General features: G+C 28.8%; 1 protein-coding gene across 2 annotated transcripts in view; it reads right to left on the bottom strand.

Moving 5' to 3' along the window:
• The window catches only part of LOC107454885 (neprilysin-1), a 224754-nt gene that overhangs the window by 8614 nt on the left and 200292 nt on the right, over positions 1-15848 (bottom strand). Inside the window, exons 8-16 of one of the 2 annotated variants that reach the window (XM_043044755.2) lie at positions 14313-14399; positions 10901-11025; positions 9638-9863; positions 8623-8721; positions 7569-7646; positions 6417-6520; positions 5292-5402; positions 2871-2938; positions 70-200 (exon numbers count right to left, since the gene is read on the bottom strand). In XM_043044755.2, the coding sequence (XP_042900689.1) occupies positions 70-200; positions 2871-2938; positions 5292-5402; positions 6417-6520; positions 7569-7646; positions 8623-8721; positions 9638-9863; positions 10901-11025; positions 14313-14399 (1029 nt within the window). The remainder of the gene's footprint in view (positions 1-69; positions 201-2870; positions 2939-5291; positions 5403-6416; positions 6521-7568; positions 7647-8622; positions 8722-9637; positions 9864-10900; positions 11026-14312; positions 14400-15848) is intronic. The other variant, XM_043044756.2, reaches the window with a different exon arrangement.

The following is a 15848-nucleotide window of genomic DNA, read 5'->3' as shown; positions in this document are numbered from 1 at the left end:
TTTTTGCAGCTGCACTAACTTTAATGGCAATGAGAGTATTGTTGTGTAAATGATATTTTATTTACTTACGTTATGTCCTATATCTTCTAAAACATAACTGGAGTACTGGTCGATAATACACTGTGCTCTTTCTCGGAATCGCCGAACAGTAGCTTCATTCCACCACTGTTTCAAGTTACCTTCTTTGTCGAACTGGCGTCCTGAAAAATATTTAAGTTAGTTTGTCATTGAATCTCTTAATATTTAAAGCGACTTAAATTTATATTTCAACTACTGACATTTAATATCAATCAATTAACTATTGGCATTAAATGTCAATAGTTAATTGATTGATAAACATTTAAATTATTGATACTCAATGAGCATTGATTGATATTTTAACTATTGATACTGACTGCAGGGATGCTACGGGCGACTAAAAATGTAAAAATTGGTGAATGACAAAAAACAAAAATCTATTAAAAGAAATTAAGATTTCCAATTTTTTCTAGTATATTACTTTTTGTTTACTATTGGAAGAGAATGTAAATAATATTTAAGCTTTAAATATGAATAAATTGCAATACAAATGCATGGCGACAGTTACAATTGAATAATTAAATTGAATTTTTACCACTTCTCACTGTAACTGAAACGTTAGTTGATATTTGGATTATTAATAATAAACGAAGTACACTAGGTTGCACAAGCTCTTTACTGTCTGTACTTCCGGGCTACTGTTTCCGGTGCATTTTGAAGTCATTTGGTTCGCGACTTAATCATTGTGCTTTGAGACTATCTTGAGTTGTATTATTTGTATACGTATATTTGTTATCTAATTTATTATTTGTGTAAAAAAAAAATCTTTATTTGAAGACCTGTCATTTCAAGACGTAAAATTCGTCATTCGAAAAAAAAAAGAAAAGAATTGTTATAAAACACTTCTTACCTTGTAAACAATATACCAACTTCGAAGTCTAAACCTAATTATTAATTTGTAAAATGAACTTAATCTCTCTGCTCGAACAATATGCTAACACTAACGTATAATCGTGCACGGCTTGTAACAAGAACAATGAGTAAGAAACAAAAAGAGGCCTAATTGGGACTGCCAGAAAAGGGAGTTCTTTCTAAATCTAGTAACCATGTTACCTTTTTTAACAATACATCGATAAATAACTAAAACAAATTTGCATTTCAAACTCACCAGAATTACTTAATATCTTGTGAAATGTAACAGATTTGAGCACAGAAATTAAACAATTCATTTCTTTTATTAAAAACAAAATTATCTGTTTGAAAATATCGTCTGACAGAATAAGCTGTAGTAAGCAGCTGTATACTTTCTAACCGGAAGTAGAGCAGTTCAAGAGCTCGAGATAGTCCTTATTTACATTTACATTGAAAACACCATCCATATACTCTGATAGAGGTAAACATTGTTACCTGAACTATTAAAATTAGCTGAAGGATAATTTCTTGATAAATAAATGAAACATAAATAACATTTCAACTTTTGATATCTAATAAAACGTTAATTCGATTTTGAACAATTTTTATTTAATAAAACATTGACTGATATTTAGACTATTGATATTTAATAAGACTAATATTGATATTAATTGGCATTTGAGCTATTGACACTTAAGGGTTATTAATAGCTGTTTGAACTATTGAACTCACTGTAACATTTATTGTTATTTGAATTAATAATTATTAAATATTAATCAATATTCAATGAATGTTCACATTTGTTAGACAGCGGAGCAATAGTTTCCTGATAATTAATGAAACAAAAATCAAACTAAACGATTGATATTAGAACGTTAATTGTTATATAAACTTGAGGCATAGTTTGATATTTGAACTGTTGATATAAATGAAATATTAATTGGTGTTTGAACTTTTGATAATTTAGGGACACTTATATTTATACAATTGACTTTCATTAAAACGTTAATTGATATTTAATCAATAACTTATTTAATAAAGCACTTGATATTTAATGAATATCGATAATAAATTTAATAGTCTGTAGAAGACAACTTTTCGAAGAATTATACTTAAAAAAAAAGGCAAATTCTCTATTTGTAAAGAATAATTCATTTATAAAGAATAATACATTTACAAAAGGATAAATTCGAATTTACGTCTATCAATGTTCAACTACGTAGTCTTGTAATTTTGAACCTAACTCGGAAGAGAAGGAAATTTCAGGATCAAGCATTTTGACAAACTGGCCTTCGGGGTGGATGTTTTGATTGAACTAACCCTCACTATTCCGTTACACAGAGCAAAAAATAACGAAACCCTCTTACTGTTAGCCCGACGGCAAGGGGATTCTAACCCATGATCTGCCTAAAACAGAGGATATTTTGCGTTCGCATTGTAGTCGGTGCGAGCCGGAAGCAGAATTTGTATCAACTAGCCACAGCTGGGATTCGAACCTGTGATCTCCTCATTGAAAGACGAATGCTCTTTCTCCAGAATCACCGCGGCTCAAGATATAGTTATAAATGTTTATTGATCGGTACTAATTATTAAGACAACGAACATGAATTCAAAAATATATTCTCTTTATAAAAACTCAACATTCAGCGCATTCAAAAGCGTAGCAAATAACACAATAAGAAAAAAAGAGGATATACGATACAATATGGAAAGAGAATCAGAAATATTAATGGTGAAGGGAGGGATCAAAAGTTCAATCCCCTAACGTTCTATTTTTATATTTTTGGATCATATGTTTTCGGTTGTATTTCCGAATTATATATTTTTTATTATCAGGTATAATATTTCAGCGTAATATATAGTTATAATAACTTTAACTTTTCATCCTGTTATAGATGTATCTTTTAACTTAGTTAAGTGATTCTCAGGTTCTTTTTTACCTTTATCATCGAAACCATGTGTCATTTCATGTCCAATCACCACTCCGATTCCACCATAGTTTAATGATCTAAAAATAATTTGAAATAATTTAAGTTAAATGACAAGAACTAAAAAATTAAATTAACTTATAATTTTTTTAATACATTTTTTGATACGCAGCCAAGATGGCATTTATAATATAAACAAAATTGTCAAAACAGAAACATGATGTGCAGGAAAAATTTAATAACTCAAAAGTAATGTAATATATTTTAAGCTACGATGCTGTGAGAGTAAAAATATATTTTTTCGTTGTTGTTAAAATGTAGAAATGCTGAAAAAACGCATTTTGTGCGTTTGTTCGTGACGGTTTAGCAAAATTTAAATAATTCAAATATAATGTTGTGAAACATAGGTTGTTATAATGCTGAAACAATAAAAGCAATTATTTTTTTCATGAAAGTTTTACAATGTAACGCTTCTTAATATAGTGACTTGTCACTAGCTAAAAATTGTAGGAAATTGCATTATATACATTGTTCCAAAAAAAAAAAAGAAAAAAAAAACCCTGACCACCCAGAATAACTTTTGATCTAATAATTGGATCTTCATGGTGGAGAGGGTAACTTCAAATATGCTAATTAATTAGAGCATACGATTTTTTAAGTTACAAAATCAGACACAATAACGTTCTTTCTCAAATTAAACATACCTTTTTTTTCAACGAACTCTTATTTCTGCCCCCCAAAATATAGGGGGTCACTCTGAGAAATATGGTCCCCATAGTTTGATCAGGAGAGCTATCCAAAGTTTGAACCTTTTAATGTTAATTTTACTTTTTGCGTATTTCGCCATTACTTTTTAAGCGAATTGAGAATTTTTTGCACACAAATAATAAATTGGTTAATCCAAAGATAATTCCATGCAAAAAATAAATTTCTGTATATATTTATTATTTAATTTAATTTAATTGCCACATTCTTTAAAATGATGTAAAAAATTGCATACTTTTAAGTTCGAAATTGTCCTAAGATAATTCCATTCGAAAAATACATTTTAGTAAATATTTATTATTTTATTTTAGTAAAAAGAATTCTGAATTGTAAGGTATACGATTTTTTACATAATTTTAAAATAAGTAGTTTTTCATAGCAGATATATTCGTAAAACTAATTACAAAATTTTTGAAAAAATTTGTCAACTTGATGTTAGAAACTAACGCAAATACCACTACGTATTACCGTGATTTCTAATATTAAAAATAAGCTTAAATACATAGTGTACGCCAATGACTTTTGAACAGTTTATTACAGTTGAATCAAAATAAGTCAAGTCGTAACAGAGGGACAAGAGGGCGGGAAGTTTTTAATTTCTATCAACATTTACTCAATATTATTATTTTTATTCTGTTATTATTGTATGTAGTCATTCAAAATGAATATGATTTTTTTTACTATATACAAGTTTATTATATTGATTTAAGTTACAATTTTTTTCTTTTGTGCAGGAACAAAATTTAATTCATATATTCCAATCTTAAAACACAGCGAAATATGAAAGAAAAAAAATGGATAAATATGACAACCAAAGCTGACGTCATTAGGGGGTACCAGTTTCGGAAGCCATAAAAGCAAAACCTTTTCTATCGAAAGAGCACGACAAAAGTCTAAAATTACTCTCTCTGTATCCCAAAGGTTTTGCCAAAGTTCAGGAAAAGATTTTTTAATGCTTTTAAAATTTTAAATTCTTTTCTAAATTTCCAATCTTAAAGTCACATTTCAAAACGAATAGATAAAAGACCTTCGGTCCTGGGTATACCAAGCTCCTTTAATCAGAAGGATTTGAATTTTTAATTCAAAAGTGAAAGCTAAGAAATTTTTCCAGGTGTGTGCGATCCATGTATAAGATATTAAGGATTTAATATAGCTAATTTATTGTTTTTATAAAGGATTTTACGGTGTTTCAACGCAACGGTTTGTGGAAATAAAAAAATGGTTTGTTTTTATCAATGTAATATATATTGCAATTGTATATAAATATGTATTAACTCCTTCCTTCTCGCTCTCGTGAAAATGACGGTGTGAGATTTCACCCTCTATTTCTCGCTCCCGTGAAATTTCCGGGCTGGAGTGTTCAGTAGTAACGCGCCAATAAGAATACAGCAAATTCATTTTTTTCCCCTCGGAAAACACTTTATTTCTCATTTTACACACCAGATGGCAGTACCAAGATAGTTTTAAGGTAATTGTAGATAGTTAGTTTATTTTAAACTAGATGTCAGCACTAATCAAATACATGTATTTGGCAAAATAGGCACTTTTATGGCCGTTTTCTTGAAAATTAAAGGTCAAATTTTTTTTGACAGAAGAAATGTAAATAGAATGATTTGTTTAAAACTCAAATAGTAAAAATATCACATTCAAATCCAAATAAATATTTACTTGGGAAAATGATGACTATAAAATAGAGGTTGAAGAATTCCAGCAGGAAAGACTATGTCATTTTTGTTTGGATTGTAGAAGGCATTGACCACAGCAGGCTCCGTTGTCCACCTGTTGACAAAAAACGTGTCATTAATTAACGTTGAGTCATTAATTAATGTAAAACAAGCTTAATGGTCTTTTAAAGTTGTTCATTATACAAGCCCCAAACAAAAGAGTTAAAAAAAATATTTGATGGTAATTGGAATATTTCATTTCTACCTTTTTTAAAGTTAGCTCTACCATTTTTTATATGAGTTAATGTTTTAAAGTTCTACCTTAAGACCATTTTGTACTCGAAAGTACTATTTTAAAGTCCNACAAGCCCCAAACAAAAGAGTTTAAAAAAAAATATTTGATGGTAATTGGAATATTTCATTTCTACCTTTTTTAAAGTTAGCTCTACCATTTTTTATGAGTTAATGTTTTAAAGTTCTACCTTAGGACCATTTTGTACTGGAAAGTACTATTTTAAAGTCCAAGCCTAAAATGTGAACAGTATTAAAATTAGTTCATTACATTTTTATTTCTTGATTCTAAAATATCACTTTTAAATATACAGATCTATATATTTAAAAGTGATATTTCATTCAGTTTTGGGACATCAGGATCAATTATTTCATCAGCTCAATTATTTCTACTTTTTATCCAGGAAAAAAAAACAGTCCGGTATTTTGTATGACTGTTAATATGAAGTAGTAGGCACTAATATCTTACTCCTCCTAATAAAAATTTAGATATATGTATTTAATTTTCTGTATCATAAATGTTATAATTTCATATGCAAATTTTTTTTTCCGGGGCAATAAATAAATTTCTTAGTTCTATAGTTCTTAGCTAAAATTTAATTTAATACTATATTGTAGTGATTCTTTTTAAAGAATAAAATGGTAATTACTACGTTACATTCTCAGTAATAATAAAATTAGCTGCTATGATATACATAGCTGTCTGTATTAAGTTTACTTCTGTATTAAGAATTTCTGTATTGGGAATTATGTTGTTAGGAATGTCTTTACTTCTTCAGAAACGTTGCATAATTGTGCCCGATTCGTCTTTTTCGAACTATTCAAAATAGTTTCTCACCTGTCCTTGTTGACAGGCTGTCGAAGTTTTTTCAGGTTCTTACTAGCCTCAAACTCAAATACGTTCAAGATGTTCACAAGGAATAAATCATCATGAATAGTCAGCTGCAAAAAACACACATAAATTTTATAAAGGGATGAAAATGAGTAGACTAATAGAAATAAAAAATTTTAATGCAGCAAAAAAAAAAAAAAAAACTCATCACATCCATATCACACTTTATAAATTTAATAAAAAGAATACGTACAATAACGGAAATTTTTGACTATTGTCTAATTCAAACTAAGAGGTCGAAGATGTTCTACTGAGACCATCTGCATTTTTGGTCTTAGGGCCAGCTCTATGCACAATTTTAAAATGAAACGATTGTAGTGCTAAAGCCTTGTGTATAATCTGACATTTGATCTAGCATTTCTTTGAAGCTAGGTTAGAGGGTGCTGATTTGTCTGAATGGTAAACTTCTGCCGTCAGGAGAATGTCGTAACTTTTTGACGGCAAAGATTATACTGACATATTCTTTTCTCGTAAAGTCTTCCTTTTTTCCGATTCACTCAAATATACCATGGGATGTTAATGGCTTTCAGTATTTAATTATGTTAGTACCACACTTATACTCATTTCCGAAGCGTCTGCTTGCAATATAAATTCTTGTTCACAGTTAGGAGAGAAGAGTACAGGTTATCTTGTTATTTTTCATTTAGTTTCTTAAACCAATTAACAATTTAAATTTAATTGATTTGTTAGGAATCAAGTAGTTTTGCTTGCCAGGTAAAAAAATAGGAAGACAAATTTAAGACAAAGCTTAGAATAATTTTCTTTAAACAAAATACTTAAGCTTGCAAACGATTTCAATTTAGAAAATGGTATGTTACATTTTCTGTTCATAGTGTGCTGGTTTCTCTATTTTTGCTATAACTTTGCAAGTTTTTTGAGTATTATCTTATATTTGGTGTCAAACTGCTCAGAATAAAACTCATAACCTGTATTTTTTTTTCTTTCAAAGAATAAAAAGAAGAAAGAAAAAAAAACTTAAAATTTTGTTATAAAAAACCTTTGAAAATTATTTGATTTTTTAAGCACAGTTTTAAAAATTATAAAGTGAATTAAATAACTAAAACAGATGTTTAATTAAAATGCATTGTAAATTTTTACCCCTTCATATTCTTTGGACAGTTCAATTGGCTTTGTGAGAAGATCCGGATAGCCTATTCTTTCGTTCATGGCATTTGCCTATAAGAATAACAAAACGAAATGAGGAAACTAAAGATAATATATAAAGATGTAGATAATACATAAAGATATAGATAATATATAAAGATAAGATTGGACAGAAAAATTGCAATATTGGAAATAAAATGAAGGTAGTAGTTTGTTTGCATAAATTCCAACTTTTACTTTTTCTAACAATGATTCTTTTATAAGATGTATAAAATGTATGTTAATATAGGATTCTTATAATATAAGAAGGGCATAATAATATTATGCTACACTCTTTCAAAAGAGGGCATTTTTACTTTAAATTGTTCTTTATTTTTTCTATATAATTACTTAACAAGTTTCCGAAACTTCCAGAATGCATAGAAACAAGTGAATATCAGTATAAAAAAATGTGTTTTCTTTATCCAAAAACGCTTACCTCACTAATTTGAAAAGTTGTCTTATTCATTTTTTAAATTGCCCCAAGCCTTCCTTCGTTCCAATAAAACGCAAGAAATTAATATCTAATTAAACTTTAAAGATAATAAAATATTTTCAGTTTTAATTTCTCTTTTATATTAAATGTATAAGACCCACAACAGATTTAGAACTAAATATAACCACTTAAACTGCTAAAAAAAGGAGAAAAGTGTTATAGCTCTTTTACCACTTTTTAACAGGACTCAGCGATCACCGTTTCACGAAGATAAACGAATTATTGTTAAATTGACAGGAACTCACAGAGCTGTTTAATAATATTTTAGTTAAATCTTTATTTTATAATTATAATATTTTCAAAACCAAAACGAAATGAGCAAATTCATCCACATATTATATAATATGCTGAAAAGCATCCTCAATAAATAAAACTCGTGGCGATTCCTCGAAAAGAATTATAAAAATTTTTTATCAGCCTGATGGTAAATTTGGAATTTTAACTGGTAAATTTGGATCAGCCAGCATATGATTAAGTTTACTAGCTTTTTTTTTGGTATATAAAGTATCTTACTTTTTCCCTAGCAACTTCACGAGTATCTTTGTCCATCCAAGCATTTTCTTCTAGCAGTTCATTAAAAGCTTCCCTGATATTCAGAATCATTTCTTGAGCCTAGAATTACACAAAATATTCAAAACATTATTTGCTGTTAAAATTTTTAACTTTACATAGAAGTGAAAATGATTATTATGATATTTGAGTAGTATATATGTTGCCGGCATTGTATAGAATGCCGGATGTTTTTAGGCCAAGTATGAAATGTGAGAATTATTACATACTTTCCCTAGGCATTGTATAAAATACCTAGGCATTCTATAGAATGACAAAAGCTATGTAGGCAAAGTATGAAAAAAACATACTGATGAGGTTATTATGTAAATAATGTTCATTTCTCAAAAATAAAAATGATATTATGAAAAAATAATGAGAGTGCAATTAAAAAAAATTTATTCAAAATGCGAAAGAAAAATGAAAGTTGTACAAAACATAATTTATGTCTTTCTTATTATGGGAAACAAAATGTTCACATAAAAAAATCACATTTATGTCACAATTATTTTCAGTTTAGAAACAAATATTGCACAAAATATCCATTTCGTCACCTTTATACAAGGCCACAAGGCCTAACCTACACCTAACAAGGCCACAGAAGACTTTATACTTTGCCTGTATTTGCCATGCCATGCCATCCTTTTGCCTATAGAATGCCTAGGAAATGTGTGAAATATAAATCGTTTCATACATTGCCTGCTAGTTTTAGGCATTATATACAATGCCTAGGCATTCTATAGAATGCCGGATTTCTATAGAGTGCCGGAATATATATATGTTTGAAATTACAAGCATATATATATATATGCTTGTAATTAGAGCGTCAGAAAAAAATATATAAAAGGGACATCGGTGTCCCATCTGCGTCAAAGGGTTAACGTAAGGAAATAGATCACGAGTTCCCTATATAAAACATGTTATTAACCTAATTAATTCAAATACTTTGAAAAGAGGAAGTAATTTTAAATATGTTTACCGTTTCTTTGCTTTTAGGATCAAAGTTATCACGAATAAATAGGGCTCCAACCGCCATCCCCATCTTTTTGTTGACGAGATCAACGCATTGGTTCCACCTTTCTCTTTCAGCTGAAATTCCCAAAAGAACTTTCTTGAATTCTGTCCTCTTTTGGCTATATTCACCGTCCAGAAAAGGCAGCATGTGTTTGATCATCCTCCAGATGGCATAGTTGTGGACGGTCCTACTCGAATATGTTATACAAAACTTTATAAACATCGCATAAAGTTAGACAAAGAAATAGGTTGGATACAAAACTTTATAAACATTACATAAAGTTAGACAAAGAAATAGGTTGGATACAAAACTTTATAAACATCACATAAAGTTAGACAAAGAAATAGTTTGGATACAAAACTTGATAAACATCACATAAAGTTAGACAAAGAAATAGGTTGGATACAAAACTTATAAACATCACATAAAGTTAGACAAATTGAAGAATACTGAGAATCTATTGAAGAATACTGAGTTATATTGCTAAAGCTGTAATGTAAAGCTTGACAATATTCTAGCAATTTTCGCTTAAGACATTTTAATGCCCTAAGCTTGATAACATTTTATATTTGATGCCTAAAACAATTCGAGATTCTACGTTTGATGCTTGAAACGTTTTGGTCCCATATCTACGTTTGACAACATTCTTATGTTTGATGTTTAAAAAATTTCAATATCCTACTCTTAATGTCTTAGACATTTTGATATCTTAGACCCTAAGTGTGACAAAATCCTTACATGTAATGTTAAAAACAATTCGATACCAAACTTTTGGTATTAGTTTCGTTTTCTAAAACATTTTGATACCCTGTGTTTCACAAAATCTTTACATTTAATGTTAAAAACAATTAGATACCAAACATTTGAAATTATGTTCGTTTTCTAAAACATTTTGATATACTGTGTTTGGCAAAATCCTTACATTTAATGTTAAAAACAATTAGATACCAAACGTTTGACATTGTGTTCGATTTCTAAAACATGAGTTTGACAACGTTCTTACTCTTAATGCCTAATAATTTTTTCCACCGTTCTCATGAGAAAAATATTAAAAAATAAAACTGGAGCTAAACGATATCATTTAAGCTAATAGTACTTCCTTTAATTTTCAACTAATCGGTTGATTCTTTGTTAAATCTATTTATTTAACAATCTCACAAAAATTATTTTAAATTTAGTGCAAAATATATATGCTAAAATGTTCCAATAATTAAAATAAATACTTACCTTCTGTTCACTTGTGAGATAATTTGTCCCATCTCTTGTAGATAAGGTAATGCGTATACCACAACAGGCTCTTGATCATCAACTTTAGTAGGTAAGAATGTATTCAAGTAGTAAACCCAATCAAACTGTTGAAAATAGGTTAAAGTGAAAATCATACTTTTTCAAACAAAAACGGTGAAAGTTATAACTTTTTTCATACTAAAATATACTATTTATGTTTTTTTTTCTAAAGTTATCCATATTAAATAATTTAGAACGAAAAGGTTAACGTTTTTTTTTTTTTGGTTTCACGAATTTTATTTGAAATTTGATTAAATAATTAATTTATTACCTTTTGCACTTGAGGACTCTGGGCAGAGCTTTTTTAAATTTTTCATTTGATCCTTTTAGTTTTTCAACTTATATTAAAGTGGGCTATATGTCAAAAAATATTTACATAAAATTTTTTTTAATGAAATGCGCAAAAAAAATATTGAATAAATTTTAATTTTAGTGATTGGATTTTCAGATAATAGGACTCAATCTTAATAATTGAAGGTCTAACCTTAAAATTAAATGAAATTTGATAATTCAGAATTATTTGATCAAATCCAATTTTTGTATTTTTTTCCATTCAAAATTATATTCTTGATGTTAAAATTTGCAGATCTTACATTTCAAAATTGTTTCGACTGTTTTATTAAATAAAATAATTAAAAAATTTAAAACAGTTCTTAAAATATTTTTTGCTTAGAGTTTTTCTTTCTTTCTAGATACCCGTATTTTATAATTGTGTGTACAAATGTTTAGATTCGCTTAAAAACTGCCTCGAGATAATGCAAAATATATAAAGAATAAAATTAACATTAAAAGGTCTTAAAGTTTCGACTTATTTGAGGGACAAAAATCGGAATTCTACCAAAAAAGGTTTTAGTACGTTTTGAGTCTTATTCTTAAGGTATCGTGTGCTCTAATTAATTGGCCTTTTTTAAGCTATGCCATCGAAACATAAAATCGAGCCATAGTACGTGAAAATAAGATTATTAGATAAAATGTTATTCATCGTTTTTTTCTTCTTCTGTGCATTCTTTTGTTTGTTTACATCAAATGAATATTTCATTCTGTTATCTATTCCTTTAAAGTACTGTTTTTTATACTTTTATCCAAATATAAACATATTTATGGTAGACCGAACTACCTTATTTCTGCAAAATAAATCCTAATAGAATACGTTTGATTCGTCATTTTTTCTTTTTTTAAAAAAGCGAGCAGTTCTTCGGTACAAATAGATTAAAAATGTCGTATTAATTTTAATTCCTCATTCCACTACTCTAAACATTTATGTGTTATCCTGAAAAATTTAATTCCTACTATAATTAACGCAACTTATTTATCATCACTTTAAAATTTAATGGGCACCTGATAATCCTGATTCCAAAATAATGAAAATGTACAAAAAAATAATTGAAGGTTTTTACTTTGTATTTTAGGATCAATTCAAACAGTACCGGTTTAAATTTTGAATTTTTCTAACCAAAAATTTCGTTTTTTAGTACTATTGTAAAACCTTATTATTCAAGCATTTTTCTATTATTGTTAAATTAGATAAATACAAACAACAATTTAAAAAGAATATTTTGAATAACTGAGTTATTTTTTTGTAATTTCGTGCTAAAATCTCCCACCTCATAGCAAAATAAATAGAATTTAATAATGATATTTTAATAACTTGAAACTTTTGTATTTGTGTGAAGAAAAATAGCTTACTATTCGAAATTTTTTTCTCTCCATATAATGGCTACCTTAAATATTTGGACGACGCCCGGTGGCTGAGCGGTGGCGCTTCGCGCTGTCGTGCCACAGGTCGTCCCTGGTTCGATCCTCGGGCCGGGCAAGGTAGATTCAGCCTTTCATCCCTTCAGTGGGTCGATTAATGAGTACCGAGCATGCTTGGGAACTAAACACTGGGGGTTCCGCGTTCGGCTGACCACCAGACCGGAACATCTGCTCCTGCACCCCAGAGCACAAGGTCGAGAAAACTGAGATGGGCACAGTAGGCCTTGGCCCTCTATGGGCTGTCGCGCCACTGAGTTTAGTTTAAATATTTTGACACTTAAAAATTCGAATGTATCGAAACACAGATACAATGTATCTTTCATTAGAGAAAATAAGTTTTGTCTTATATTTTGTTGTTAAATTTGTTAGTTATTAGTATTATATGCATAATTTTTAATGTGTGCGTAGCATACAAAAATCCAAAATTATTTCAAAAGTTATCCTGATACATTTTTTTTATTCTTTACACTAGAACATCGCTCACTCTCTTTCATTTCGCACTGCTTCGATCGAAAAATATGAAATAGAAAGATCGAAAAATATAAAAATGTATATCGAAGTTACTTGAAATGTTATTTAAAATGTAAACATTATTATTTATTACTCAAGATCGTATAAAAGGCTAAATATGCAGATAACAGAAATTTTTAAATACCATTTCGAAAGGAAATACTACAAATGTTTACTTATATATTATTAACAAATTAATTTTAATATTGTATGTTTTTTTGAATGTTTAGTAAATTTTCTAAAATTAAAACTATTTCTCAGAAATAAAAACTATAATATGCCACTCTTCTTTTATTAAAAAAATACATATATAAATGTAACTTTCTCCCATCAACAACAAAGGTTACAATACCGCTATCTACGCCTAGCATTTTTAGCATATCTAGGTAAAAAGTTGCCGTTCATAATTTTTTTTCTAATTTTCGGTTAATGTCATGCAGTTTTACTAATTTGTTTTGTAAGTCTGCTAAAGAGAGTCTAAATTACTCACTTTAGAACTACAGAGTTAATATACTTCCCTTGTAAATGTGTAACAACATGTCTTCCATAAACCGCTAAGTTTAACTCTATATCGCTTACAGTTTAAAAGTTGTTAATTTTTTTTAGTAATATTTGGCCAATAAAGCTAATTTTCTCAGTTCACAATATGTCCCTTAAAATCTTTATTCACTCGGTTCTATAATTTTATTGACTGGGAAATTCCTGCTTTATTTATTGACTAAGACTATTTTAAGATTTTTGTCCAAGACTATTTTAGTCTAGGACAAAAATCTTGGTTTGTGACATACAATGTTTCTTTCACAAAGAAGTTATTTCATCATTGTTCGGGTATTCTGCTTTAAAAAAAAGGTCTCCAGAATAGGTACTTTTTATGTTAACTCATTTAATAGAGTTTGAGTCAATTGTATGTAATGAGTGCAATTATTGGCTAAGTTTTGAAATGGTGCAGAAATACTATTTTAATATTTAACACAATATCAAAGGTGAATAAGCATTAAAAGTTTTTCTTTAAATAGTTAAGTATTGTTTTAATGTCATTGGATAGAAATTTTAAAACTTAAAATAGTAATCCATGTTGAATACTAACTTCAGGCACGATTTCAGATAGCTCTTGTAATGACATTTTGTTGTATATTGCTCCAGTGTCATGTCTATCGGCTTCAGGAGTAGAAGACTGGAATAGACAAGATTGGGGAAGTGAAGAACATGTGATTAACATTGTTTATTGTTCATTGGCATGTTACATGTTACTCTTCAATAAGAATTTTATTCTTTAAAATGCACTGATGGTATTTAAGTTTTTTAAAATTTGAAGAACAATATATATATATATCAGGGCTCGAAAAAACTCAGAAATTTTACCCGTCCCCGAGGACGGCTTGTCAAACAATGTACCCGTCCTCCTTTGAAACTAACCCGTCGCTTCTAAATAAATAAAAATATAATTTTCTCTTATTTATTACTAACATTTATATAAATTGCACAATGAATTAATAGTTACTAAGATTACAAATACTAGGATTACAGTATACAGTAATAAAAGAAAAACTAGGTTACTAATAGTAAAACCTAGTATTTCTTTTATGAAATAATTTATTTCTTTAATGAAATAATTTATATAATAAAGGTCAAGTTATTTGGAATGTCAATTCATCCGAGAGTACTGCGTTTTTTAAATGAATCAAATATGACGTTTGCCAGTTCCACAATCAAGCCAATGATTTACAGAGGTTTCTGCACAAGAGTCTGAAAGAGGTTTTCCATTTAGGTAGATGTTCATAATTGCGTTTAACGCTTCTTGTTTAAGACCAGTAAGCAATGTGTTTTTTTTTGTTTTNTCGATCAAGATATCTATAATGACGAATTCTACCTTAGTTGAACTTCAATCCTCATATAATTCATTCATGTTCACAAGTGTTTCATAAAAGTTAATTAAAGAAAAATATTTTTTTAAATTTCTTATACTTAAGGACAGTTTGTCTAATCATGAGTTATTGAATGATTACAATCAATTTATCGATCAATGTAATTGTAATTTACTACATTATCTTTGTTTGATGCTTTAAAACATTATATTAATATTTTTTTTGCTTTTTTTTAGTACAAATTTCTACATTATTATGAGTAAAGGTAAAATGTTAGCAATGAGCAGAGATGTCGAATAGATACTCTGAGAAAAGAAGGTTTAAGCATTAGAAAAATTGGTAGGCGGTTAAAATTATCAAAAACAGCAGTTTTCCAAGCATTGAAATCTATTCAAGTGACCAAAAGTATTGAAAAAGCATCCCGAAAACCACGTCCTCGCAAAACTACCGAACGAGAAGATCGAATTATTCATCGAATTTCTGAAGCTGATCGTCACAAAACCGCCCCGGACATCAGAAAAGAATTCGCTGAATTAACAGGCAAGCACGTAAGCAATAATACCATCAAACGGCGTTTAAATGAGTTTCGGCTTATGGGTCGCGTATGTAGGAAAAAACCGTTGATGTCAAAGAAGAATATAGCAGCTCGATTAGCTTTTGCAAAAAGACACCGAAACTGGACATCGGCTGACTGGAATCGAGTTATATTTACAGACGAATCGAAGTTCAACAGAATGGGCTCAGATGGCAATAGTTAT

Source organism: Parasteatoda tepidariorum, chromosome 10, assembly GCF_043381705.1.
Source record: "Parasteatoda tepidariorum isolate YZ-2023 chromosome 10, CAS_Ptep_4.0, whole genome shotgun sequence".
Classification (NCBI taxonomy): Eukaryota; Metazoa; Arthropoda; class Arachnida; order Araneae; family Theridiidae; genus Parasteatoda; species Parasteatoda tepidariorum.
The sequence above is the reverse complement of the archived record's forward strand: the minus strand, read 5'-3'. Positions and strand labels throughout refer to the sequence as shown.